This window comes from Eschscholzia californica, unplaced genomic scaffold (genome assembly GCF_041429995.1).
Source record: "Eschscholzia californica isolate CP2 unplaced genomic scaffold, dmEscCali1.0.p SCAF_5, whole genome shotgun sequence".
In the NCBI taxonomy this organism is placed as follows: Eukaryota; Viridiplantae; Streptophyta; class Magnoliopsida; order Ranunculales; family Papaveraceae; genus Eschscholzia; species Eschscholzia californica.
This window is the reverse complement of record NW_028238472.1, coordinates 8,027,424-8,054,572: the sequence shown is the minus strand read 5'-3', so window position 1 is coordinate 8,054,572 and position 27,149 is coordinate 8,027,424. Positions and strand designations below refer to the sequence as shown.

The 27,149-nt window shown below is 37.4% G+C and overlaps 1 protein-coding gene and 1 pseudogene across 1 annotated transcript; both read right to left on the bottom strand.

Moving 5' to 3' along the window:
- Positions 1-6,842: 6,842 nt before the first annotated feature.
- On the bottom strand, positions 6,843-11,992 carry LOC147536757 (ent-kaurenoic acid oxidase 2-like; annotated as a pseudogene).
- A 10,257-nt stretch (positions 11,993-22,249) lies between these two features.
- On the bottom strand, positions 22,250-26,354 carry LOC147536756 (uncharacterized). The gene is made up of 5 exons (XM_086642700.1): positions 26,250-26,354; positions 24,530-24,851; positions 23,231-24,257; positions 23,043-23,100; positions 22,250-22,960 (listed from the first exon to the last, which is right to left on the bottom strand). Exons 1-5 carry the CDS (start codon positions 26,352-26,354, stop codon positions 22,250-22,252), a joined length of 2,223 nt encoding a protein of 740 aa, XP_086498826.1.
- Positions 26,355-27,149: the final 795 nt, after the last annotated feature.

The window sequence follows — 27,149 nt, the reverse complement described above, 5'->3', positions numbered from 1 at the left end:
ACTTCATTCTTTAATTAAAGAGCCAAGAGGTGATTCCAATTGATATCACATTATTTGATACAAACATTTTTTTTTTCTAACTATTGATTTGTAGATGAAACCAACTCATTTACCTGAAATGGTAGACAATAAGAGTTCGTGGACACCACAAAAAAGTACTATATCAATTTTAAGGAGTCCACTAAAAGGATGTCCACAAGGAACAGTTCCAATACGTAGAACACGAAAAAATGATCTAATCAGAACAAGATCTTTACCACCCTTGTATAAGAACGATTTAAAGGTTTGTGGAAGTATATAAATTAGTTTGTTATTTCTTTATAATTATTGAAAGTTCAATAATTTCTCAGTTACTTGCTCAGACAGCAGGAGTGGCATATCAAAGTGAAGGCCAAACATTCTTTGGCATGATTTAAACTTCAATAAGAAGGAGAAGAAGTTCAATTCAAAAAAAATTTAGTGTGCTACCACCTAATGGTCCAACTAAACGATCCACATAATGGAACCATCAATTCTTTCGCAAACGGGGGTTAGATATCGGTAAAGGGGGTCAATGGAGTCCACTAGAAGTAAAAGTCAGGTTACTCTAGTCTATATATAATGAGTACAATCTATATGCTTATTTCTATGTCAAAGAATGAGAATAGAATGAAAAATATGATCCAACCTTTGATCCATAGAGATGAGATCGGAGGATGTTGACGTGTTACTAGTAACAAAAGCACCATGCTTCATGTTTTGTGATTGAAGGTTCAAAGTGATAGGATATAGATCGTCTATCACAGGACCTACGTGGCTACATTTAGAGTTTGTTCCAACTAAATTTATTTAATTTTGTAATACCACGGAACCAACTGCACTATGGGATGATTATCTCTAGTAAACTTACCGATAGAGCTCTTAATGTGTTGTACTAATAGCGCACATGATTAAACAAAGGGAATGAGGCGAGGAAGAGAAAATAAGTCATTAATGAAGACCGATCTAAACTCCTCTAGTGTCATATTAGCAATGGTCAAATGGTGGTCCGGAAAGAATTCTCTGTTTATAGATCCCCTTATAAGAACTAAGCACTTGGGTTGCTACATTAATAGCTTCCACTCTAGCGAGATAAAAAAAAAAAAGTTATGGAGTTAAGAAGTTTTTTTTTTTTTTTGTTGAAAGAGTTAAGAAGTTAGTTGCCTGTAAAAATAATAAACATCGTGACTAACTCTGACAGACTTACACGTCATAAGCCAGGCTGGACAAGGCAATCAATTTTTAGCTATAGACACCTCATTTCTAAAGGCACTCACTTAACAAAGATTCTTACTCTGTAAAAGCCTTCATTCTAATGGTCCTATTATGTCTTTTATCAATCTCCATAACTAAATGCACCAAAAACATAAGCATATTTGTAAGACTCATGATTTCTTTATTAACTGTTCCAGGTAAATCCCGCTCTCTATGGTAATGGGAGCTCTCTATGGTAATGGGTTCACTCGAGGTTTTGCCCATTGGACGGTAAGTACATCTAACATTTTTGTATAAGGAGAATGTGGTGGCAGACCTTGAAAGGTCTGCTCGTGAACAGACCGATCTGGTCTGTTCACGGCTCCGGCGAAGGGGAACCCCCTTCGCCGGAGTTTTTAGAGAGAGAGAGAGAGATGAGAGGATTTTTTTTTGTTTTTTTGAGGTCGCCGGCCGGAAATTTTTTCGGCCGGCGACTTTAATCGGAGAAGATGAAGGTGAGTTGGAGAGAGAGGACTGAGTTGGAGAGAGAGAGAGAGAGGTGAGTTGGAAAGAGAGAGAGGTGAATTGGAGAGAGAGAGAGGGTGAGTTGTAGAGAGAGATGAGGTGGAGAGAGAGATGAGGTGGAGAGAGAGAGAGGGGTGAGGTGGAAATAACTTTTTTTTAAAATGTTTTAAATTTAGAATTAAGATGGATAGTAATGACATTTACTTGAAAATAGAGGGTCATATTTGAATTTACGAAAAAAAAAAAGCCATAAAGGAAGCTGGTCACAAAGTAGGGGGCCATATAGGAATTAACTCTAATCTTTTACACGTGAATTTAAACATTTCCTAGCAATAATTTCAGATGTGGTATATTAAAAGAATTTTGTTAAAACAGGAACTATTAATTGTTTTCAATTTTTTTTTACCAATACGTAAATAAGTTTCCACAATAAGTTGAGAAAAAAAATGAATTGAATGCACAAAATGACTAAAATTGTTTTAAGCAAAACTTGAATTAAATGTTAGTATACATATTTGTAGGTGTTATCGTAGTTGTTACTTAGGTAGAGAGGAAAAAAAAGGGGATTTTTTCAAGTCTTAGACCGATTCCGTACTATCTGAGAGAGGGCGCTTCTATAGGCACAAGGCCAAACGGCTATAGACGGTCGACCATTTCATTGATCAGGTCAATGACTATTGACCCGAGATCTCTATAAGCACCAAGTTATTCTTCAACATATGTTAAATTTTCAAAATCTCAATCTTCTATTTCAAAATCCTAATCTTTCAAATCTGTCATTATCATTTTGATCTTACTTTACTACTTCCAATCTTCTCTCTCATTCATATTTATGGTTATTTTGTTGCACTGACCCCGAGTGGTATGACCTTAAGTCGGTATCACACTTAGAGTGTGACTATTAGTGGGAGGTGTCACACACGTACTGTCACCTTTAGGGGCACACCTGTTCGTGGGAGGCGCCACATTTGATTGTTGTTTGCAAATTGCAAGGGTCTCATGTGGTACCCGTGATTTGATCCGTTGGATCATAGAAGATCCAACCGCTGCTCACCTTCCTCTTCCCTTTGCCGGATTACATCAATCTCAAAAACAAAATGCTACCATCGCTTTTCCTGATGATGGACATGTCCTCATTAAAGAACCCAATGGGCCCTAAACACCCACCCGCTCGGGCCATATGTGTGTGTGCGTGCTGTGCATCGAATAGTCATTTTTTTTCTCTACTTGATGTAGGCTAACTTTGGCTCCCAAATTTGTTTCAGATACCACTAGTTCTAATATTATAACCATACTTCGATTGCTAATGTTACAATCATATGGAATTAGTTTTGAAAAATCCCGTTAACTCTAAACTCAATAGCTCGAAAAAACGAATTCAATGAAACTTGGAGCTTCTGATTTACACAGAGTGAATGCTTGTGAAAATCATAATATTGCACAAGAAGACTAAAGATCAAAAGGTATTTAATTAATATGATTTTCAAGTACTTTGAGACTTTACAGAGGAAATATATACAAAATTAGGAATACGAAAATAAGAAATCGTGAATCTGACTAATCTTCAATCTGGCTTTCCCTGCACAACTGCTGCTTTTGCTTACATGCCTTTGCTACGAACTCCTTCCGAGAATACTTTAATACCCCTCCCGCTCGAGTTGGAGTTGGGGAAGACATCTGGTTCAAGACTAACTTGAAAACTAATCTATTGAATTGGTCAAAACCAAAAGGTTTGGTGAAAAACCCAACTTCCTGCTCAGTAGAGTGAAAGAATGTTGTTTGAATAAAACCACTTCTATTTTTCTCATGAAAAGAGTTGCAACCGAGTTCGATGTGCTTTTTGTGTTCGTGAAAAACAAGATTAATTGGTAGCTTTATCCACATCAACTTGATCGTCACAATAAGCCCGAACTGGTTTCAGAATAGAAATCGGGAGGCCCTGAAAAAGATATTTCAACCATTGAAGCTCCGCAATAAGAGAAGTAAGGAAGTGAAATTCTACCTCAGCTGAAGATTGAAAAGTGCTCAGTTATTTCTTTAACTTCTACGACAACAAATATTGTGAAGTAGTTAGTGGCGTAACGACAAGTAATGGGGCAACTAGCCTAATCACAGTCTGTGAAGCCCGAAAAGATAAAGAACCAGAAGATGAAAGGAGGATCACATGGTAAGGGTCCCCTTAAGATATGTAGAACTTGATTCGCCTCATCCATATGCGTTGAAAGAGGGTGTTGCATAAATTTAGCAAGATAATTTACCAAGTAAGCAAGATCGGGTCTCGTTACCGTGCATAAAGAAATTGATCAATGAGACGAAAAAAAAGTGAAATTGGATTGTCCAAAGCGTATCACCCATAGGCAACAAACTTAGACACTAAGAAAAGAAAGTATTGAATAGGGGTGGCAATGGGTACCCGTTTACCCGAGAACCGAACCGACCCCGAGTCTTAATGGGTAGGTACTGGGTATAGGTTTTAGATCCATTAAGGAAATCGGGTCTTAAATGGGTATACCCGAAAGGACCCGACTAGGAGGCGGGTCCTTATCGGGTATATCCGCCGGGTACCCGACGGGTAATGGGTACCCGAGATAATACGAAAAAATACCCTAGATGATATAGTATTCTTGTACGTCAGGGTTTTTCTCACCAAGTTACCAACTCACCAAGTTATGAAATTTCTCAAATCCTCTTTTCCTTGGTTGAAAACTAATTTATAAAACACAAAAGTGAGCGAGTTAATATAACATAAAGGTTCATTTCTTCTTTCTTGATTCCCCTAATCTCTAATCTCTTATACTCATCAACTATTGTACCCGAGATATTTGCTTATTTAAGGATCTATGTCGTTTATGATATTTTTTTTCACTAGATTCATGCAAATTCTTATACTTTAAGAAATATTTGATATACTTTTGTGAATACCCAATGGGTACCCGATACCCGATGGGTACCCGAGAATTTTAAAGGTTCCGGTTCTGGATCCTTTGATTGAGGTACTGGTACCGGAACAGTCAAGAACCGAAACCGTTACGATTTATAGGTTCCGGTTCTGGATAGTTAAATACCCGAACCGGAACCGACCCGTTGACACCCCTAGTATTGAAGTCGTTCAAGATAGAAAATAGGTTGCGTTTGGCTCCGAGAAGACGAGAATCACGTATAATGTCCAAAGTGTACTTTTTTCAAGGTAAAATATCTTTGGGAGACCTAGAAACTTCTAAGAAAAGAAAGTATTGAAGTCGTTCGAGATTTTTAAGAGAAAAATTTTCTCATAATTTCTCGGGGAGGAAATGTGTTTTCTTATTGTTCATTACTAGTGAGAACGATATCATCTACTGTAACAAGAATATAAATAATAGTCTGACGGTTGTAATAACTGAAAAGGGAATGATATGAAGATAAGAAAAAACCTTCAGATTTTAAACCAAATGAAAATTTGGCAAATTTTTTCAGGACGCTTGTTTCAACCTTATAATGATTTGTTTAAGTCACAAACCGCAGTGTCACCTTCTGGTGTTAAAACCAAGTGGAAGAATTACATAGATTTACTCTTCCAAATCTCTTTAAAAGAAAACATTATTGATAATAGGAAATGAACAGTTACCAACTTGGCATTGGGAGCAATGGTGTCATAGTAGTCCATAGGTTCAACTTTTGTATACCTTTTGGCAATGAGTCGCGTTTTATATCGTTCCATGAAACCATTGGAAGGGATACTTAATTTTGTAAACACATTTACAATTGATAGGTTTCTTGCCACGAGGCAATGAAGTCAGAGACCACATATTATTTGTCACTAAAACTGAAATTTCTACAGTCCGGTAATTCAGAGGCAATTTTGTAAGATTTTGACTGTTACGTTGTGATATTAGATGTGAGAAGAGAATCATGACAAAGACAGGGGTAATAGAGTTTGATGAAGTCAACCAGTGCACAAGGGTTACGCGAATATGGCACATAAGAACCACTAGATAAGCAATATAAGTTTGCGGGTTAAAGGATATATATCAGTGACCGACTTAAAGGAAATTTATCTCTAAAAAGGTAACATTCTGAGAGTCCAGAGAATTATAATCTCTAGGACAAAAATGGTATAACCCTTCGTTCTACAAGGATAACCAACAAAGATGCCCTAGTTACCTCGCATGTCGCATTTCTATTTAGCATTGACATTATTAGTAAAACATAGACAATATTTGATCAACCACATAGGCCATCATTATATAAAATTTTCACCCCAAAAGATGAATGGAAGACTAGCTAAGGCATGAGCCAAATCAAGCAATTGTCTGTGTTTGGATTCAACGACCTCGTTTTGTTGTAGAGTTGTAAGCAACTGTATTAGTGAATAATACATTAGAATGGAACCAAAACTGTAAATCTCTATAAACAAATTTTGTTTTATTGTCAGAATCAAAATTGAATAGGGCGGGTAAATTTTGTCGCAAAATCAAAAGAAATTGACTTTACAGGCTTTTGATGAGCCCTAAAGCAATGCTAAGTGCACGTTTTCTAATAGAAAAATACACATGTTGGAATCAAAGAAGGCCACGTGCAATGGGGCTAGCCAGTAAGATATACAAAATGGAGAATTGATGGAGTGTAACACGAATCATCAAAAAGATAATATTTAGCGTCTCTTTCATTCCAAGGTGTTGACATAAACTCCAGAAAGCCCTGGAGGTCCCAGGTTCGAATACCAGAGAAGGTGGAATCTTTGGTTATTTGAATTGGGATTATTAGGGTGTAAATAATGTTGTTGGGCTTTAGGCCATGTCTTGTTGGGCTATAGGCCCGGTTCTGTTAGTGTTTGAGTCGGCGGTTATCAAGCTTATCACATCTATGATGTATCAAGTGCCAAATGTAACGACATACGTAGATCGTAGTCGACTTCCAAAAAAAAAAAAATTAAACTTAAGCTCATAGAATCAACAACCTTAATATATGTATATATAAATATATATGTCTTTTCCAATCATAGTTTATAGATTTTGAGTGGTTAAACAACCCGTGTATACATTTTCCAAAAAGAGAATAAAATGTACGATTAATTTTAAGCATAAAGTCTGTAGTGGTAACATTAAGAACTACAGATCACACAAATTTCACACAGATGTAGTTGAAATCCTTTTAATTCTTGCTAAGCAATTGTCTTCGGGCCTTGGACGAGGCAAATATTTTACGGCACTATCTGGATTCAACCTTTCAAGTCTGCACATATTTAAGAAAAAAAAAAATACTTAGATGATGTGTTTTACAAATTAAAATCTAACCAGTCTAGACTTTTTATTTTCTGAAATGGAAATGCTACATTCACGGAGGATTTTGACGAATAAAAATGCAGGAATGACGTGGCGTCTTATTTTGGAACTTTGACTAAAACTGGGACGCTGGGCAGTCAACAGATAAACTACCCATATTCAATTCTCTTTGACGGCTAGTGTAACCTTGATGGAAAAAATTCCGGCTCAAGTAATTCAGTTTAGATGAGTTAGATCATTCAGTCCATAGGGAAAACAAACATCACCTAATTTGTGGTTGAGTTATTGCATCTTATAGGAGGGTGAGAGAGGCGAAGAAACTTACTCATAATTAAGAAGAAAGTGATGAAAGAAAATGGAGCTTTCTAGCTTGGCAAGATCAGTTCCTGTGCACATATGGTTACCTGTTCCAAAAGGAATAAAACTTCCAATTTTTGGTGGGTTTCCCTGCAAATATTAGTCACACATCAAAACAAATAAAATGATGGGTAATTTTAAGGGCGCCCTCTATAAGTGTTATAGTCACCTCCCTCTGGGCAAATTTGAGAGGGAGTTTGTGAAGGAAGGAGAATGATTTAGGTTGCGGAAACAAGAAAATTCTCATAGGTACAAAATTTTGAGTGAAGGTCTTTTGGTCTTTTTTTCCCTTAACTCCCACCACCACCCTTCTCCACTCCAATAATGGTCGTAGGGCCATTCCGACAACATTAAAAAAAAATCAAAATCTTTCTCCTCCGACCACCACCAACAAATTTGCTTGGTAGCCCTCATCTCCATCTTCACTCTATCTAACAACGATTTTAACAAAGATTTTGTAGAGGTTTGATTTTCTGAAGATTTTTGCAAAGAAAATCAAGTTCAATTTTTGCAACAAATGTTTGTAAGTTTTGCAAACACAATATTTCGTAGAACTTGAAAAATGATGATTTTTAAGAGTTAAATTTTGCAAGCATATGTTTGCAATATTTGCAATACTGGTTACCAATTTTTTTATTTGCAAACAATTGTTTGCAAGAGTTTGATTTCGGAAACATGCGTTTACAGTACTTGTAAATTGTGGTTTTGCAAACAGTTGTTTGCAAGAATTGGATTCGGAAAATAGATGCTTTTGAGTTTGCAATAGTTTGCCGAATTTGTGACCCTGAGTTTGCTAAACAACTGTTTCAAGAATATTTAAAGAAAAACAAACGAAAAAAAAAAAAAAAGTTTTTGGATTTCCTTTTACGGTTTTGGCCTATTTTCGTTATGGCTCTTTTATAACAAATGAAGATAACTTCCAGGATGGTTCTTCCTTTTGTTTAAAGTGGATCTTACTTACATCCCATCTAGATGGATTGAACTCCTTTGGATTAGGGTAAACTTCAGGATCCAAGTGAACATTGCTGAGCACGACCATAACTCTCCAACCCTTAGGTATGGTGTAACCTGTCCATTTTAATAGAATAAGTTCCTTAAGTTGAAGTACATAAAGAAAAAAAAAATCATGAAGAAGCTTAGGGTTTTGAAAAACTTACCATTAAGATTGACGTCGCATACTGCCTCACGAAAAACAGATGTCGCTAAATTAATTATACGTAATGTCTCGTTGATAACCTTTCAAAACAAAAGTAGCATCTTACTGTAATGCTCTACGAAGTTAGGGACTAGGTCATGCTCATTCTGGTTTATGGGTGAGAGTAAAATACCTTAGAAAGGTACTCCATCTGCCGAATTTCCTTAAACGTCAGTCCTTTCTGAGTGGATGGCCTGTTCCTTAATATTTCTTCTTGTTCGGCCTAAAAAACACGTAGAATTTCACATTACCAAATAATGTATACAAATTCGTAAGTACGAAAACATGTTCTAATGTAGAAAAACATGTTGGGGATAGTACTAATCACCTTAGCTTTTTTTAAGCATTCGGGATTGGATTGTAGAAAAATAGTAACCCACATTTTTCATAGCCCGCATTTACTAACATCATAAGAACATCGATAATTTCTTCATCATCCAATTTTCTACCCGTTTCGTCTTTGAACTCCATTAAAACATCTACCATGTACCTCATAGGAGATGATGTTATTGCCCCTTTTTTCCTTTATTTCATCTAGAATAGCTTGCAAGGTTACTTGCTCCTATCGTTTTCTTGGCCTTGAACAAAAATAACATAGGGTATTAGTCACGTAAAAATACACATGAAATGTACGTAAAAACGACAATATCTCACCTTTATTGCATTATAGAAACCGAAACCTCTGATATTAATAGGCAATGATGTAAATCCACGGTTCAAAGTCTTATACTCCTGATCAAGAGCTTCCACTAGATTTTCAACAAAAAAGAAAAGAGCTTCCACTAGATGATTTTGTTGGGAGCCAAGGAAAATATGAGAAATTATCTTAAATGTAAGCTTCCTCAATTGGGTTGAGAACTCAATTGGGCCCATATTGACCCATTCCTCCAACTCCGATATGATTGTATCTTGGATGTACTTGAGGTACAGTTCCAGAGATTCATGACCGTTTATCATAGCAGCTGTAATTCGACGAAGTTGATATTGGCCGTAAGATGGGCTGCCAATTAGTGCCAAAATATGTTTAGGCCAACCAGGAGCAAATTTGACATTATCCGTTAAGACTTGCCTACATGTTTCAGGTATTGTGACCAGGATACATGGTCTACCAAACATAAAAGCCTTGTATATTCCGGTTCGAGTATACATGCAAAATAACGATCAGATGATGTACGAAGCTGCTTTAATTTGGGCATAGCCCTTCGCCTAAAAATCCTTGCTTTAATTTGGGCATGGCCTAAAAATCCTCTTGTTTTAAAGAGGATGTGAATAATCAAAACTGAAGAGATGAAAACGAGAAAAGTAATTCGATTTTGAATTCACATGATGTAATCATGTCATGTAAGATGTTCTTAAAATGAATTGTCTTTTGGAGAAAAAAAATGAAGTATACAATGAGAAGATGGTGCCTTAGCTTCATTTGTGAATAGAGGGGGTATGTCCCTTAGACCAAGGCATAATCCAGTCGGGATCTACACAAACTTGGTCAAGTTGGTTATCTGACTCGTGATTTTGATTTTTTTTTTTTTTTTTGAGAAATCGACTACGATCGACATTAGCTTTTGACCTTTAAGTATATAAGCTAACTTGGGAGATTTTATAGGCAATGCCTTTCCTTATTTAAAGTAATCTTGCTAAATTGTAGGTTAGAGGCAATGTAGTCAATAGGAAGCAATGGCCATCTTCCTTTTTTTCGGCCAAAGGTCACCGCAACCTCAGCCGACGACCTTCAGTTTACAAATATATTTTTCTTTTTCTTCTCCTCCTCTAAGTCCTCATCATGGATCAAGGTTGGTTTGGAATCAAGGTTCTTTTCCGTTATGGTTTTACTCTATTTCTCTCTCTAAAATAATGTTCTTTCTCTTCCTAACTCCTCATTGCAGATCGATGAAGATGATTTTGGAAACAAGATTGTTTCCATGGCGACGTGATGATGATGGCACGTAAAAGAAAACCGCGAAGAAAGAGATGAAGAAGAAGAAACGAAGAAGATAACATATAAAAAATTAGGGCAAGGGGTGGTAGGTGGCTCCCAAGAAGGCACCAAGTCCGTACTTGATTTTCAACAAAAAAAAAAGTCCGTACTTGATGCTAATAGGCACCTTTCGCGAATAACAATTTTGTCGGGTGCCTTTAGCAACTCGTAAGGAAATTCTTAGGCAGAACTTCGGTGGTAATAGCATACTGGCAAAATGATACGAGACAACAGGAAGGGGGACATAAACAACAATAAAGTCGGTTATTTTTATTTTTTAAGTGTAAAAAATTAGATACCCCTAATTTTCAATGAGCAATTTAACCATACCGCTTCATCACTAATGTCCAGTTAGCTGGACCTTCTTTTTTTTAATTGGATATTAGTGAAACCTCTTTTTTTGCACTTAAAAGTCTGAAAATATCTTTATCCTATTGTTTTATCTATCTTTTTTCTTCGGTCTGTTATACATCTTCGATGTTATGCTTTGCTGACATATCTTCATTTCTCATACCTATTTTTTTCTCTCTTATCCATCTATTCTCTACTTTACCAACAACATGTATCGAAAATTTAAAATTAGTAAATCACAACAATTTGAAATAAAAATCGTAAATTCTAAGAAATTTTTTTAACTTCTCGTTTCTTATTTGTTTCACGTTAAAATTGATGTTTCCAAGTGTAACCAATTTGAAAAAGACCTCTTGCTACCTGTTGTTCTTTTTATTAATTATAATTCGTGTACATTAAAAAAATACAAATACAAATTGAAATTATGAATTGAACGAAAAATAAAAAAATTAGAAGAAAAATTATTAATTGAACTTGTAAATTAGATAGAAAAAATCATTAAAAGACCGAAGTTTCTAGTGTTATGTCAGCCGTGAATTTACAAATTAGATTGAAAAGTTCACAGAAAAACCGAAGTTAAAATATTATTCAGCCGTAGCGATATTTTTTATTTCTTGTTAAATGACGGCCGTAATGATATGAAAGGGGAAAAAAATATAATAAGTATAGGGTTATTTTTGTCTTCTAAACGCAAAACGAGAAGTTTCACCAATGTCTAACTAAAAAATGATATTACTGATTGGACTTTAGTGGTGAGTGGATATCGCATAATTCTCCATTTGCAATTAAAAGGATCCCTTATTGTACTTCATTGAATAGGAGACATCCCCAAATCATTCCCAATAACTAAAATAATAGAGGGAGGGAGAGATAGAGGGACCTGTCAACATAGCTTGAGATAAAAGACTCAGGATTTGAAGACTTGGAAGCTTTGAGAAATGGTATCATGTTCCCAACTAATGGCCAACCTAAATCACCAGGAGGAAGAGAATACCACTTTTCACCTAACCTGGTTGCATAGTACCACCCATTTGCTCTTTTAAGCATACCATATAATGCAAGTAAAGCACCTAGAAAAAGAGTAATGAAAACCACCCAATAGCTCTCAAACTCCATTGAAACAGAGAAAGAAAAGGGTGTTTGTGCAGCTATAGTGAGAAGTTTACCGGACTGAGTTTCAAGAAGAATTTATAGAGTAAATTTGACGTGCATCAAAAAAATTGAAACCTTCCGAATAAGGAGATTTGAATATTGAAACCTTTACTTGTTAAAAGCTTGAACTTTTGCACGCTAGACAATAGTAATTAGAACAAACGTTATTTTGTAATTATCATAAGAGATATCCTTATGTGGAGGATCTTTTTTTTTATCACTTACTCTTAATGGAACAAATAGTCAAACAAAATGAGATTAAATTGTGAGATATAAAACAAATAAAATGAAAATACGTAGATAATGAGCTCGAATATCCTCCATGTGCATCAAAATGAGATTATTTTCCATGTGCATCAAGATGAGTTCTTATTTTCCGTGTCATGTTCAGGTACTATCGAGAAAAAAAGGAAAATATTTTGCAATATTTATAAGAGATATCTCTACTTAGAGTAATTTACTTATGGGAATAGGGAGATGCTAGGGAGCCCAAATTTTTTGGGCATTTTAATGCCCAGCTGATGTGGAATCACTAAAAGACAAGGTTTTTTCAAAGTTTGACTATGGTGGGGACCGCTTTTATTTCTAAAAGAGGAAATATGTCACCCTCTAAGTACCAATTTCTAAGTCACTCTATCATTTCCCTTTACTTATTAACAAGGACATAACATAGAAATAATTACTGCTATACTCAAGTTCGAACTTTACTTATAATAGTAACATAATCAAAAGATGTTAATATTTGAGGGAAATGATAAGACTTTAAAATGCTTACTAAACTTTTGGACCCGATAAAAATGTCCTTTCGCCTACTGCAGTCGTAAAATATGTAGAACATAAAAACAACAAATAAAGTCCATAATGTTTGTCAACATCCACCCTTTGTGTATTTGTTGAACCTCGGTGAAGTTATCTCACTATTATTACTAACATTTTACGAAGATATACGAATCTCCTAAATTTTTTTGAGCGGTACGATGACAACAAACATCACTGTTAGGGTTTAGAGTTGAATTGATTTTTTTCGTAAACCACAAGTCATTCTCTAACGGAACTTACTCACCACGATATTTCAAATGAGATAAGCAAGTGCCCCAAGTAAAAGTTTCTTAAATGAAATCTTTCATACAAAATAATTTTGTACTCAATATTAAAATCTAGCTTTCAAATGGGAGTATTATTTCAACAAAAAAAAATGGGAGTTTCTTAAACCATTATCTTATAGAAGAATTCATTAATTGACCACTTCTTCAACAACCCATTAGAAGACCAAAATTCTCACATCTCACATCAAATCCATCATCACCAAATTTAGGGTTTTGTTTTTCTAGGGTTTTTAACATCAACATCAGATGAAGAAGAAGAAGAAGTCGGACTTAAGATTTGTCGAACCAAGAAGATGAAGAAATCGAAAACAAAAGCATCAAAGAAGAAGAGCTAGAGAAAACGAATCGGAGAAGAAAACCCAAAGTTCAGTATATTTTGAGAGAGAGAATGAATTTTAGTGGGTAAGGTTGTTTTGGGAATAAAAAATAAAGAAAATGACCTTATTGATAATTATTAATATTATTTCAAACCTTATCTATCATTACCTATAATATTTTGGTAACTTCCACTTAATAGGAAAAGATTGGGGTGTTTTTAGTTATTATGATAATTTTGTAAACCCAAATAGTCATTTTCTCTATTAAAATCTAGCTTTCAAATGGGAGTATTATTTCAACAAAAAAAAAAAAATGGGAGTATTATTAAATGGCCGCGGCTTTGGGGCATAAAGAATAATCTCCGGGGAATAAATTCTCTAGGGAATTCAGGTTTGTTTTTATATTCTCGGGGGCATATTTTTTTTAGCCCAAAAATTAACTTGATCAAACATTGCTCCCCCAATCTTCATCTTCTCTATCACCTTCACCACCACAACTTCTCACCACCACCAATCGGACCTCTATTGCCACCTCTTCTCGCTCCTCTCTCACTTACTATTGCCCGCTCTCTCAGTCTCTCCCTCTTTCACTATTTCTCTCTCCTCCATCTTTCTCTCTTCCTTCATCTCTTTCCTGCTCCATCTTCCTCTATCTCTTGTTGTTTCTGTCGCTAGGTCACTTTCACTCTTTCTCACTCACACCTCTCTATCTTATGATTTCAATGGAATCTACAACTATAGCCTCATTATCTACATATTCAATATGTGGAGTCTTTAATGAATGATGAATCACAAGTTGACAGTTATTCATCCATAGAAATGGAACTCTCATCTGACCGACTATGAGAAACATCCATTCTAGAAGGGATAAGAACATGCATAATGGTGGGGAATGATCTGTCATTTGATGCAAGAATAGTGCTCTTAGAGTATATGTGTTTTGTTTGGTCAACAAGAGCCACCCTTTTCTTCTCTTGCCGAATGGGAACATGCCTTACTGATTGGATTCCCCCACATTAAAGTCGATCTCTCGGTTGAAGACACAGATGAGCGATCATTTTGTGTCGACATATTATCCTTAGATTTCAGAAAGAAGAAGGGACAAACCCTAATCTTGTTTGAGATTATGATAAAGAGGGGAGGAAGACAACATAGGGAAGGAAAGATCAAGAAAACGAACAATAAAGAACAAAAAAACTATTAAAACCCTAGAAATCAATCAAAGAAACAGACTTGTTTTATAAAAGAGAGCAAGTGAAAGAGATCTACCTAGATGAAGATTAGGAAGCAAAATTTAATGAAGTATACTTTTGGACTAAAAAATAAATATGCCTCATAAGTCAATTTTAATTGGCTAAGTCTTTATGCCTCGGAGAATTTTCTTTATTCCCCAAAGCCGCGGCCTATTAAATTTCTCTAATCAGTTAAACCAAAAGTTGAGCAAACCAATTTTCGAACATATGAAGCAAGGCCCTGAGTATGAACAAAGAAGCCTTGGAAGAACTAATGCACAGGGCCCACTTTGACTCAAAACTAACAGTCCTGCCTTGGGCTACCTATTTTTGGGCCTCCTTATTATACTAGTTTCTTTTAAAGAATTCTTTTTACATACCACATATCTTAAAGGCCTCCAAAACTACTCTTAAGTACAGGCCTCAAATTCTGGATTTTGGAGCACCAACTTCTATTATTTTTTTTTTTTGAGAAATCGACTACGTTCTACGTTAGTCGTAACAAGCCATTGATACATTACGAACATGTGATAAGATCGATAACCGCCTAAGTTAAACCAAGAAACGAAAGAGGCTTAAATCCCGATAAATTTATTACATAATATGTATACTTATAATAACCCAAGTTAATTCCAAAAAATAAAAAAGAATAACCCGAGTTTAATTTTTTTAGATTTACACTTCCAGGAAATCGAACCTGGGACCTCTGAGTTGCAGAGAAATCCACTAACCAACTGAGCTACTAGTTGTTGGCCAACTTCTATTTTATTAGGAAAATTCCAAATTGCTCGTAAGGTCCTAAAACTAATTTGACGAATTAAATTTTAAATCTTTTAATCCCCTGTACCAAACTCAACCTCTTCACACTCATGCCATTCTGTGTATCGGTCTCCCGTTCCAAGACTATTAGGATCCACTGGCCCAACACCACTGAGCCAAATCGAGTGGACCCGGTCTGTAGGATCTTTGTTGTATTACTTAAATAACTTTAGTTTAGATATTGATTACCTTGATAAAACTAACCCTGATTCTCATATGTATCCCTATATATAAATGGAAATTTTAAAAGGCCCCCCCGTTTTTGTTAAAAGGCCTCCCCGCTAAAAGCGCCCCTCATTATAACCCATTTGGTTATAGGGCCCCCTCTACAAAAGAGCACCTCCTTCATCAATATTCGACCTAACGGCAAAGTTAACGCCGTTAGGTCAAACTTAACCCAAGACCAGAATAGACCTAAAACCAAATGACCTTCTCCTTCCATTTCATTTCAATTTCATCCCAAAGCAGCTATCTCCTGCCCTTTCTCTCTCTCTCGTCCTCTCTCTCAGCCCATTCCTACAACTTCTCTCACGGTTAGTATATATCTCTCTCTCCTTGTATTTTTCTCTCTCTCCTTTTATCTCTCTCTCTATCCCTGTATCTCTTTCAAAATGAAATAAAAAAAACCGTTTGTTTGATTTTTGAAATTAATGGCTTAATAACTTCAATTGATTGATTTGCAACAAAAGCTAACAACTTTCAGACCTAATTTGTAGTTCATTGCGTCTGGTTGTGGGAGAAAAGAGAGAGAGATAGAAAACCCCCAAATTTTAGAGGGAACCCATTAAATCTAACCTTTATATGATATTCTATTTAGTTGTTTTTGATTTGATGATGTGTGTTGTTATGATATTCATGATGTGTGTGATTTTTGTTCAATTTAGGGTTTCAATTATTTAGGGTTTCAATTATGATTTTATTTACTGTGCATATTTTCGGTCGCACTAGACCGTTTTTTTGACATCATACGGCTCGTGGCCACCGTAAATATGCACAGTAGCTACTGTGCGAAATTACGGTGGGCACGAGCCGTATGATGGCAAAAAAAAAAAACGGTTCGTGCCAACCGTAAATATGCGTCGGCACGAACCATTTTTTTGCCATTTCACGGCTCGTGCCCACCGTAATTTCGCCAGTAGGTCAAATCTTGGTGACTTTATTTATGCTTTCTAATGCCATTTTTTCCAAGTTGTTTGACTTTATTTATATATCCTATTTTACCTTTAGTCATGTCTGAATGTGTCGCACAAACTGTAAGTGCGAGAAAGAGGAAGGAGGATGCTAGGAAGCAGATTGTTTGACTTTATTTATATGTCTGATGTAGACGCAGCGGAAATATAAAAACGATAAATAAAGTAAAGGAAGAACGGTAAAAGAACTGAATAAACTTAATAAACAATAAACTTTGATTTGGTTTTCTCTTCAATCTGCCTAATAAAATAGACTAGACCTCCTTTTATAGGATAACAATCTTTCCTAGATAGACTCAAACTAGGATTCCTAAAATAATAAAATACTCAAAACATAGAAACTTCAAAATAAAGAAATATCAAATTAAAGTAACTTCCTAATCCTATACTAATTAAAACTACTATAATGGCCGAATAAGATGTGGGCACGCGTGGACGTGGGCCCACATGTTTATGCGCCTGCATCAGCACCCTGTTCCCAGAAGGTTCGTCTCGAACCGATTGTTGGATGGAGGTAAGTTCAGCAGATCCTTCCGCAATCGGCAACAAAGTGATAATCTTCTTCCTCCATGGAAACTCATAAACATTTAAACGTCCCTTATAAATAGCATCCACATCTGACTGCCAAGGGTGTCCCAAAATAATATGACAAAGATCCATATCGGTAACATCACAAGTAATGTCAGACAAATAAAAAGAGCCAATAGAGAGGGAAAAGGTACACATGCGATCAACACGTGTAGTAGTACCAGATTGAATCCAAGCAGTACGGTAAGGATGTGGTTTTGGAATAGTAGGAATACCCAAGTAAGCTATAAGTCTAGAAGAAATCAAATTCTCCACACACCCATTATCAATAACAATCGTACAAACTTTGTTCAAAACTGTACCTCGTGTAACAAATAAATTTTTCCGTTGAGAATGGTCGGGTTCAAGAGGAGTAAGAAGTACCCTACGAGTTACTAACATAACACGGTCACCTGAATCAGGGTTAATATTGACATGATCGATCTCCTCATCGAAGGAATCCAAGTGATCTTGTTTTTCCACCAAGTTCGCCTTACCACGTAACGGGCAACTATTAGAATAATGACCTGTTTCAAAACAACGAAAACACTTACCCGGAGGTTGTTTTTTGTATGGATTCTCAGGAACATTCTTAGATCCGTCATCCGTTGGTTTTGAAAGATCAGTATCATCTGAAGGTTGTCGAACATAATTAGGACGATTGTAGTTCCCCTATAGATAGATCGAGAATCTGACTCAAAAGAATGAGTCACACTAATACATTCCGAGACGGAAGAGAAAGGACGGAGGTTGACAAGATCCTTAATGTCACCTCGAAGGCCATCTTTGAATTTTTCCAATTTCATGGACTCAGTATCGGGAAGATTAAGCCTAGTACTCAAACGCTGGAATTCGGAAGCATATTCTTCAACTGAACGTCGTCCTTGACGACAACGAAGATATTCCAGACATAACTGATTTTCGTAATCAGGAGGGAGGAAACGAGCCATCATAAGTGGTTTAAGTTCAGACCACGAGGATAAGGGAGGAAGATTTGATAACTGTCGTTGTTCAGATTCTTGTTTCCACCATGTTAAAGCTGTTTTTGAAAGATAACCGGTAACATATCTTACCTGTTCTTGTCCGTATACCTGCATAACATCAAAGAAAATTTCCAATCGAGCAATATAATCCAAGAAGTTTTCAATGTTGATGGAACCGTCATAAGCCGGGACGTCCATTCGGACACGGTACGAAGAATAAGCCGGTGGAGAATCGTGATCATCATCGGGATGAGCAATACGGTTTCATTGTATGGACCTATTATGGTTCGGTTCTTGATAGTTGGGACGGGTTTTGGGTCGATCCGGTTCATAAGGGTGGGTTCGGTTTTGAGGACGGGTTTCATGACGGTAAGGTGGGTAGTCGGGTTTAACGAGGTGTTGTCGGTTTTGTTCACGAAGTTCCTCTCGGTTATGGTTATGGGTCAAGGGGAAATCTGGGTCTCGGTTATGAGGAGGAGACAGGAAATCGGTGGGTCGGTTGAAGATTGATTCGGTTAGCCGGGTTCGGGAAGGTGGATAGGTGTCGGAAAATTGTTGGACGTGGTGAGTGAGGGGTTCCGGTTCTTGGTGATGAAAGGGGTGGTGGGTTTCGGTTCGGTGGTTCGAAGAAGAGGTACCTCGGTTTGGCGTGAGGTGGGGGGATATGGCATGAGAGTGTTGGCGAGTGGGTGTATCAATGTTGGTTCTCGAGAATTCGAGGTTGCGGTTTGGGTGGTGAGTCTCGAGTGGAAGGGTGTTTGGTGAGTAGTATTGTCGAGGGGTATGGAAGGGGTATGGTTGGGTTATACCGGGGTATTGGAATTGGTGTGATGGTGTCAACGGTTGTGTTAGTGGCGGTTGGAGGTGGTTGTTGTGATGATGTTTGAATTGAAGTAGAAGATGAAGGAGTGGTGGTAGAAGAGGGAGACTTACATATGCCTTCGAGTTGTTTAGATAACTTCATGATGGAATCATTGACTTGATCGAATCGATGATTGATATTGTCAAATTTTTCCATATTTTCCTTCTTGTAATTTTCGAAAGCTTCTTCCAATTTTGTAACCGAGGATAACTTCTTGTTGATGTTGTCCCATTGGAGGCAAAAGTTGGTGTCTTCTCTTTGATTGTTGTAGCAGGAATGGTAGTATTAACCAATGTGATTGGTTAAAAAATAATGGCTCTGAATACCACTTGATGTAGACGCAGCGGAAATATAAAAACGATAAATAAAGTAAAGGAAGAACGGTAAAAGAACTGAATAAATTTAATAAACAATAAACTTTGATTTGGTTTTCTCTTCAATCTGCCTAATAAAATAGACTAGACCTCCTTTTATAGGATAACAATCTTTCCTAGATAGACTCAAACTAGGATTCCTAAAATAATAAAATACTCAAAACATAGAAACTTCAAAATAAAGAAATATCAAATTAAAGTAACTTCCTAATCCTATACTAATTAAAACTACTATTATGGCCGAATAGGATGTGGGCATGCGTGGACGTGGGCCCACATGTTTATGCGCCTGCATCACTTTCAATAAACGTAACTTTTATGTTTGTTTACGTAGGATCGTTCTGTTTTGAAACTACATAATCACGCAAGTGGTGTGTTAGTGGGGGCCCTTGAAAGTAAAAGTATACGAGATTCAAAGAATGAACATGTTTGGGACCTAGGACTCGAGTGTAAAGTAGCTCGTGAGAAGGTGCAAGCATCAGGACTTCTGCAAATCACCAAGTACTCTTACCAGAAACTTGACCGGGTTCTTATCACGGCTTTCACGGAGAGGTGGCATGAAGATACTAACACCTTTCACATGCCATTTGGAGAAATGACGATCACACTAGAGGATGTGCATCGTATTACAGGACTTCAGATTACAGGTCACTCGGTTTATCTTCATAATGATCATGTAAATGAATGCGCACTTCTGGTGAAAGGTTTAGGGGTGACACCTGAGGCTGCGGAAGCAGAATTGAAGGTGACTAAGTGCAAGAGTGTCCGAATATTGTGGTTGAGGGAAATCTGTTCGGGTAGCTTAGACAAAGATGACGCACGGAAGAAAGACTTTTGCGTCAGAGGGTACCTTCTCCATCTTATGGGCTCGCCTCTTTTCTGTGACAAGAGTGGTTCGAAGGTTCTTGTTTGCTACCTTACATATTTGATGGACTTGACAAAAGTCCCTAAATATTCGTGGGGCACGACTGTGCTTTCTTACCTTTATAGGCAGCTCGGTCATGCTTCCACTAAGGGTGGACAAATGGCGGGTTATCTATCCCTCCTTCAGGTATTTCTCACATTATTATAAGTTGATTAATTTAGGAGTCTATCTTCTTGGTAGTAATAATTGTTTTCTTGTTTAGGCATGGATTGACGAGCACTTTAAGCTTGGTCTGTCGGATTTGAAAAAGGATTTCGACATTAGCTCGGATTTGCCTCTGATGGGTAGATGGACGGAGCATGATGCACATGGAAATCTAGATGACAGACTGGTTAATCTCCGAGAGATGATCGACGATTTGGAGGAGCGAGAGGTAAAATTCTATATACTATGGTATTTTACATGTTAATTTGACATTGAATGAGCATCTAGTATAATAATTGAGTTATTTAGGTTATTTGGGACCCATATAGACTCATGGGCATTGGTGAGTCATCTCCCCCACTATACGTCTTCTACAGCGGTTGTATCGTATTTGATGATATTGCCGAGTCGTATCAACCCGAAAGGGTGTTGAGGCAATTTGGTGTGGTTCAACATATTCCGTCTGCGCCCATGAGAGCAACAAAGAAGAGAAGGAGTGAAGCGAAGGATTAAGGAGAACATGCATGGTATTGGGATAACTGGAAACATCATGTCTTCAACGAGAAAGACAGGTCGCAACGGGTTAGTTCGGCTTGGGAGGTCGATGATAAATATGCTGAGTGGTTTAGTCGAATTTCACACCCGAAGGTCCAAAACCCAATCCATCGGAAGACGAACCAAGCACAAAGCTCACTCGGTTCGATTGCTTACTATGTAAGTACACATAAAGCGTGTAATCTACTTTATTTAGTATTGATGGAAATACATGTTAACAGACTTGATTTTTTTTCTCAGAGAGAGGGTATTCAGCATGCCCTTGCTGCACTAGATTTGTCTGTGGTGGATGCAGGAAAGGAAATTCTTCAGCATGTATTGAGGGAGGAGCAAATTCCAGAGGCACCCAGAGGGTTCAGGAAGAAAATACAAGGAAGAGGACAAAAACAAAGGCCGTGGGCAGGAGGAAGACCTAGAACGGCTTTAGATACTTTTATATTTTGAGACCATGTCAGAAATTTTTGAATGATGTCGGATACTTTTATATTTTGAACGGCTTTAGATACTTTATCTTTTGATATGTTAAAACAGTTGGTTTATTATATGGTTGAAATGCTATATTTTGTTATGTGCAAAAAGTTGGTTTATATGGTGGAAACGTAATCTTTGATGTGGTGTGTTAGAAAAGAGAGAGAGAGATACAAAACTCCGATAGCACCAAGAACGGTGCGAAAACACCGATAAATTGCACAGTAGGTACTGTGCAATTATTCGGTGGGCTCGAGCCGTTTTTAGCACCATAAACGGCTTGGGCCCACCGAATATTTGCACAGTAAGTACTGTGCACATATTCGGTGGGCACGAGCTGTTTTTAGCACCAAAAACGGCTTGGGCCCACCGAATATTTGCACAGTAAGTACTGTGCACAGTACTTCCTATTTAAAAAAATAAAACTTTACGTTTAAAAAAAACTTTACGTTTAAAAAAAAGCTTTACGTTAAAAAAAAACAACTTCAACTAACAGTTACTACTAAAAAAAACAACTTCAACTAAGTTTTCATTCCATATATATTGCTATTGCATTCGATGATGTGTCCCCTTCCTTCTTTATACTTGATGGAGTTTCTTCCAATTGCGGATTGAAATTATCGCCACTGTCAATTTTATGTTCGCAAATATTCAACCACCTTCTTGCATCTGAAGTAGCTTATCGAGACCATTGCCTCGCAATCGGAGGAAGTATAGTTTCGTTTTGTAGCTTAACATTAAGGAAATGACAGTTGTTTACATAACCAATGCATACCATTGTATGTGGTTGAGACAAACCTTCCGAAGATGGTGGTGGTGGACCGGTGATTAAAGGTAAAAATGTCGTTGAATCATATTTCGCCAAATGAATCAACATTATATTAAAATGAGTGGCAATTAAATAACTCGTCTCTCCGTGAGTATACCAAAACTCATCTTCAGCTGGTATATCAAAATTGTTGGTTGAAACCAACAATCGGTCATAAAAAGACCCAAACATGGCTTTGTATAACTCTGGACGTGTTTCGAGTTCATTAAGAACACCTTTTCGGATCTCAATCCAACCTACCTCCGAAGGATACCCGAGACCAAGAGCGACGGCTCTAAAACCACAATGACCGTCTCCTGGAACGTTTGTAATAGTACTGATAAACGAATAAATCACGTCAAGCATTAGACGTAAAAATGAATCACCACTACTGCGAGATCTCCTATTGGCTTTCCGTGCACTTTTAACCGATGAAACCGATGTTTTCAATTTTGCCAAAGGTTCTGTCATGGATGTCATTGAAGGACAAACAATACTCCTCAACCTTTCTAATATGGCTTTTCTCTCAGGACCGGTCGACATATCCCACATGGAGTACAACAATCCTAATTCGTAAGAACTCTGAAGTTCGTTATATACCTCAGGAGTAGGAATAATTGAGAGTTTAGTCCATTGTGGGGTCAACGAGTGACAAAGATATCACCTCACCGCGTCTCATAATGATTTCCATCTCGTGAGCACAAGGGAGACCATACACAGACCTATACACACATCCACACAAATTTGAATCAATTCCTATAGTTTTTGCCCGCTCCACCTCATCTACCAACAGGTCAAATGCATTGTGAGACATAACCCCTGAGTTCCCTAAAGGCGTTGATTTGATGAGACATCTTCACTGATGTACGACTTTTCTCGAATGTAGCTTTAACCGCAACAATCTTTGTCTGAGTCATTGAATGTATAGATTCCCAACATGTGACGAAGTTACCCTCGGATGTGTCCAAGTTTCTTTTCAGCTTCGCATGTGCACCTTCAACCCTATTCGTTGTAGTATTACCCAAATGCATCACATTATCGGTCCATGCCGCTACAAAATGTTCCCTAAGTGGCAACCAAGTCTTCTGAACATAAATAACATCAATGGCGTTACTCTTCGACCACGTTGTGACGAAATCTTCAACAACGCGATTATAATCTGCCTCGGTTTCCGCAAACATGATTAGTCGAAACATTGACATGAACTTTCGGAATGGTTTGTTTTTCAAGTATGGTTTAACCTTTCCAGCCACACACTTATCTATATGGAAAGTACATAATAAACGATCTGCATGTGGGAAGACTTCACCTATTGCATTGATTAACGCTTGTTCCCGATCAGTCAAAAATACCTTCGGCATAGAGTTAGGAGGAAATAATGTCCTCAAACGTTTCAAAGCCCAAGTGTATAGATGTTCTGCCTCTCCATCCATAAAAACCATGACTGCGGTGAATGATTTCATAGTAGAAGTCATCCCAACAATCTCAAGCAATGGTTTCCCGTATCGGTTTGTTTTGTATGTACAATCAAGCATTAACACCGTGTGGAAGCACTTCAGCAATTGGATAGATTCCGGGTGTGGCCAAAATAAGTTAGTAATCTCGCCTGTTTCAATCTTCATTGAATGCCAATAAACATAATTATGTTGCACTAACAACTTCATCAATTGTTGCATAGGAGTTCTACCTTCTTGTTGACTATGCCGGATTCGTATCCTTTCGTTGTATATAGTACGCATTGTCGAGGTATTATCGTTGACTTTTTTCTTTATTTGAGAAAGAATTTGTCGTGGTTTTGTATCAATCTGATATAGTTCTTCAACAAAAGCCTTTTCTTCATTATTCAATCTATTGGCATATGCATGCCCAATTAAGGTCACTGCAAGTTGATGATTATGGACCCCACACACAACTTCCACCTTCCACTTGTCTCCGTCTATCGGTATTCCTTTGAACTTGAAGGGTCAATTGCATTTCTTAGTACTCGTTTTTCTCTTTTTGGTGGACGGTTCTTTTGTTTTAGGAATTATTTCTACCTTAAGATGAGAACGATACTCTTCACTTCTTTCACATCGTAAATCCATCTTTGGTTTTTTACCACCATTCCGCGCAGCAGACTTACCAATCATAACAACCATCTTGTTTTTATACCAATTTCTTTTGCCCATTTAACTAACTCGTCTCTCGTTTCAAACACTTGTTCAGTTCGAAAATACTCACTAACATCAATGCTGACAAAACCTTCATATGGTCTGTTTTCTTCATGATTTTCTTCTTTCTTATCTGGAACTTCAAGGTTGGGTTCTTCTTCTCCACATTCACGATTTCCAATTATAAGACATCCAAATTCCGATGATGCTTCGTTTTCTTCGGCTGCATCATGCCACCTTTCTTGTGTATTAGGACCTCCAAAATCCCAAGTGTCTGTAGTAATTTGAGATGGAAGTTGAGAAGAAGCCACAGCAGCAAAGCCCTATACGAAAAAAAGAGAATTTTAGTCAAAACGGCCCGAGACCACCGTTTTATGTAATATTTTCGGCCTGAGGCCACCGAAAATATGCACAGTAGCTACTGTGCAAAAATTCGGTGGGCTCGAACCGAATTTCTGTCATTTTACGGCTCGAGCCCACCGATTTTTTGCACAGTAGCTACTGTGCATAGTTTCGGCGGCCTCGAGCCGTGAAATGGCAGAAATTCGGTTGTACCAGACCGAAAATACCCTCCGTGTTCAACAACCAAAAAATTTTCATACAACCAACGAATATATCATATAACTTGAAAAAAAGTGTTAGGATATGTTCATCTACCTCTTGGGAGACTGAATCTTGTCCAGAAATTGATGATTTAGGATCCTTTGATATTTCTCCAAAACTTTTGAAACTTGGTTCATCCATGGTGGTTTAAGAGTTTAGAAAGGGATATAGAAGTGGTTTAGGAGTGCAACAACAATGTGAGATTGTTGCACAACTCCGATGAACTTTCCCCGTTGATGATGGTCGCCGGTGATGTTGACAATTCCGGTGGAAGAAGAGGGAAGAAGAATATAAGAGAGGAATTTCTAGGGATTTGGGTTTCTAGGGATTTGGGTTTTAGGAAGTTTTATGATGTAATTTACAAAAGATATAACAGAGAGAATTTAATTATTAACTGCCTCTATCTCTCTCCTTCTCGGTCACTCAATCTCTTTTTCTCTATTCTATCAAGAGGTTCATCCCTCTTCACAAAGAGTCATGCGACAAAACTCTTTTGAGTCCACCTTTTGGATGACTCTATCAAAGTCTCGCTTGAGCTTATTCAAGGTTCTGGTATGTGTTGTCAAAATATATGGACTGTCTCATGGACTGGTCAAGGGTAAACTGATATTTGACTCGGCAAAATACCACCTAAAATGGGGGTAGTCAAAACCACCCCAAAAGTTCAAAGGGCGCCTCTATAGGCGCCTCCCCGAATTGCTGTAGGGGCCTCCCAAAAGGAGTTGACAGTCCGACCACTTTAGGCGCCTCCCATTCGGGCTGACAAGTCCGAGGCCCAAAGTATGGTCTCGGACTGGGCCAGCCCGAGAGAATTCTGACTGCCTAGTCCGATTGGTCTCGGACTGGGCTAGTCCGAGCCTTTGCTTTGACCTACGGACTGAACCAGTCCGAAGGCTACGGACTAGCCATTTTGTGAATCTTGAAGCTTGAAGATGAAGTATTTGGCGTTCATGGGGGAAGTCTGTGTCATTAAATTTTTAGTGGGGTACTAATTCTCCTTGGTAAAGGTAGCAACAACAATCTAATACTACTAATTTCATTGATTTGTCTCTTTAAACTTTCTTGTTAGATAGACCACTAGAAAGAGGAATTTAGTATATTCTCTCTCTAAAACTCACTTTCTCTCTAGTCAGTAATCGTTCTTCGATGGTCTTGATCTTGTTAGTGTGTGAACAAATCCAAGAAGCACTTGTAAGAATTATCAAAGCATCAAGTCTTTCCATAGCTGGTTCTAGGGTTTTAGGATTTGAAATATCACCAATTAATATTTTTTTCCCCTCAAATGATGGATCAATCACTTATTCTGATCTAACCAAACCACTAACCTCAAATTTGTTTAATCTTTCTTTCAAAAACAGTAAGCATTTTAGATAAATCTCTCATTTATTGGAAGTAGAGAGAGAAAGTAGAGAGAGAAAGAAAAATATGAAAGAGGAAAAGAAGAAGAAGCGATGGTGGAGCGGGAGGAGTCTTTTGGTACGGTAAGGGAGGCGCCAACAGAGGGAGGCCCCTACAGCAATTCGGGGAGGCGCCTATAGAGGTGCCCAAGTTCAAATTCCATTGGGAGGACATGAAAGAAGAGGGGGAAATCAAATTAGACTAAAATGAGTTTTTGTTAGAACCTTTTAGTAATAATAGTATGAATGAAACAGTAAATTAAATTGAAAAGAGAAATCTCCCTCTAGTCAAACTGGTATGAAATATTTGGAAAGTGCTACGGGTGTGTCTTGGAAGAAATGCCAAAAATGTAAGAAATTTTAAGTTACCCGAGGAACATTTTTGATTAGTTGTTTTAGGAACTAAAATGTCAGTATTAATTACTTTGGATAATCTAACAAGAATGGTATCCCCTCAACAAAAAAAAAAACAAGAATGGTAGTAAATGTGCTTATACCCTTCTTTGTACTAAAAACATATTTTACAAAGGGAAGTTCTATAGGCTCCACCTTTCCACATTAGTCATTTGGGCCTGTAAATGTGCCCATACAGTGTGAAGTGGTGGCGCCTGTAGACTCTAG

What these genes read in the sequence shown, in the direction of transcription:
- LOC147536756 (XM_086642700.1), bottom strand. Translation starts at nt 26,354, where the DNA reads ATGGAAAGACTTGATGCTTTGATAATTCTTACAAGTGCTTCTTGGATT. An exon ending in GATTACTGACTAGAGAGAAA is followed by an intron (nt 24,852 to 26,249) that starts GTGAGTTTTAGA and finishes TTTTTCGTATAG; the next exon opens with GGCTTTGCTGCTGTGGCTTC. An exon ending in TCATTATGAGACGCGGTGAG is followed by an intron (nt 22,961 to 23,042) that starts GTGATATCTTTG and finishes AACGAACTTCAG; the next exon opens with AGTTCTTACGAATTAGGATT.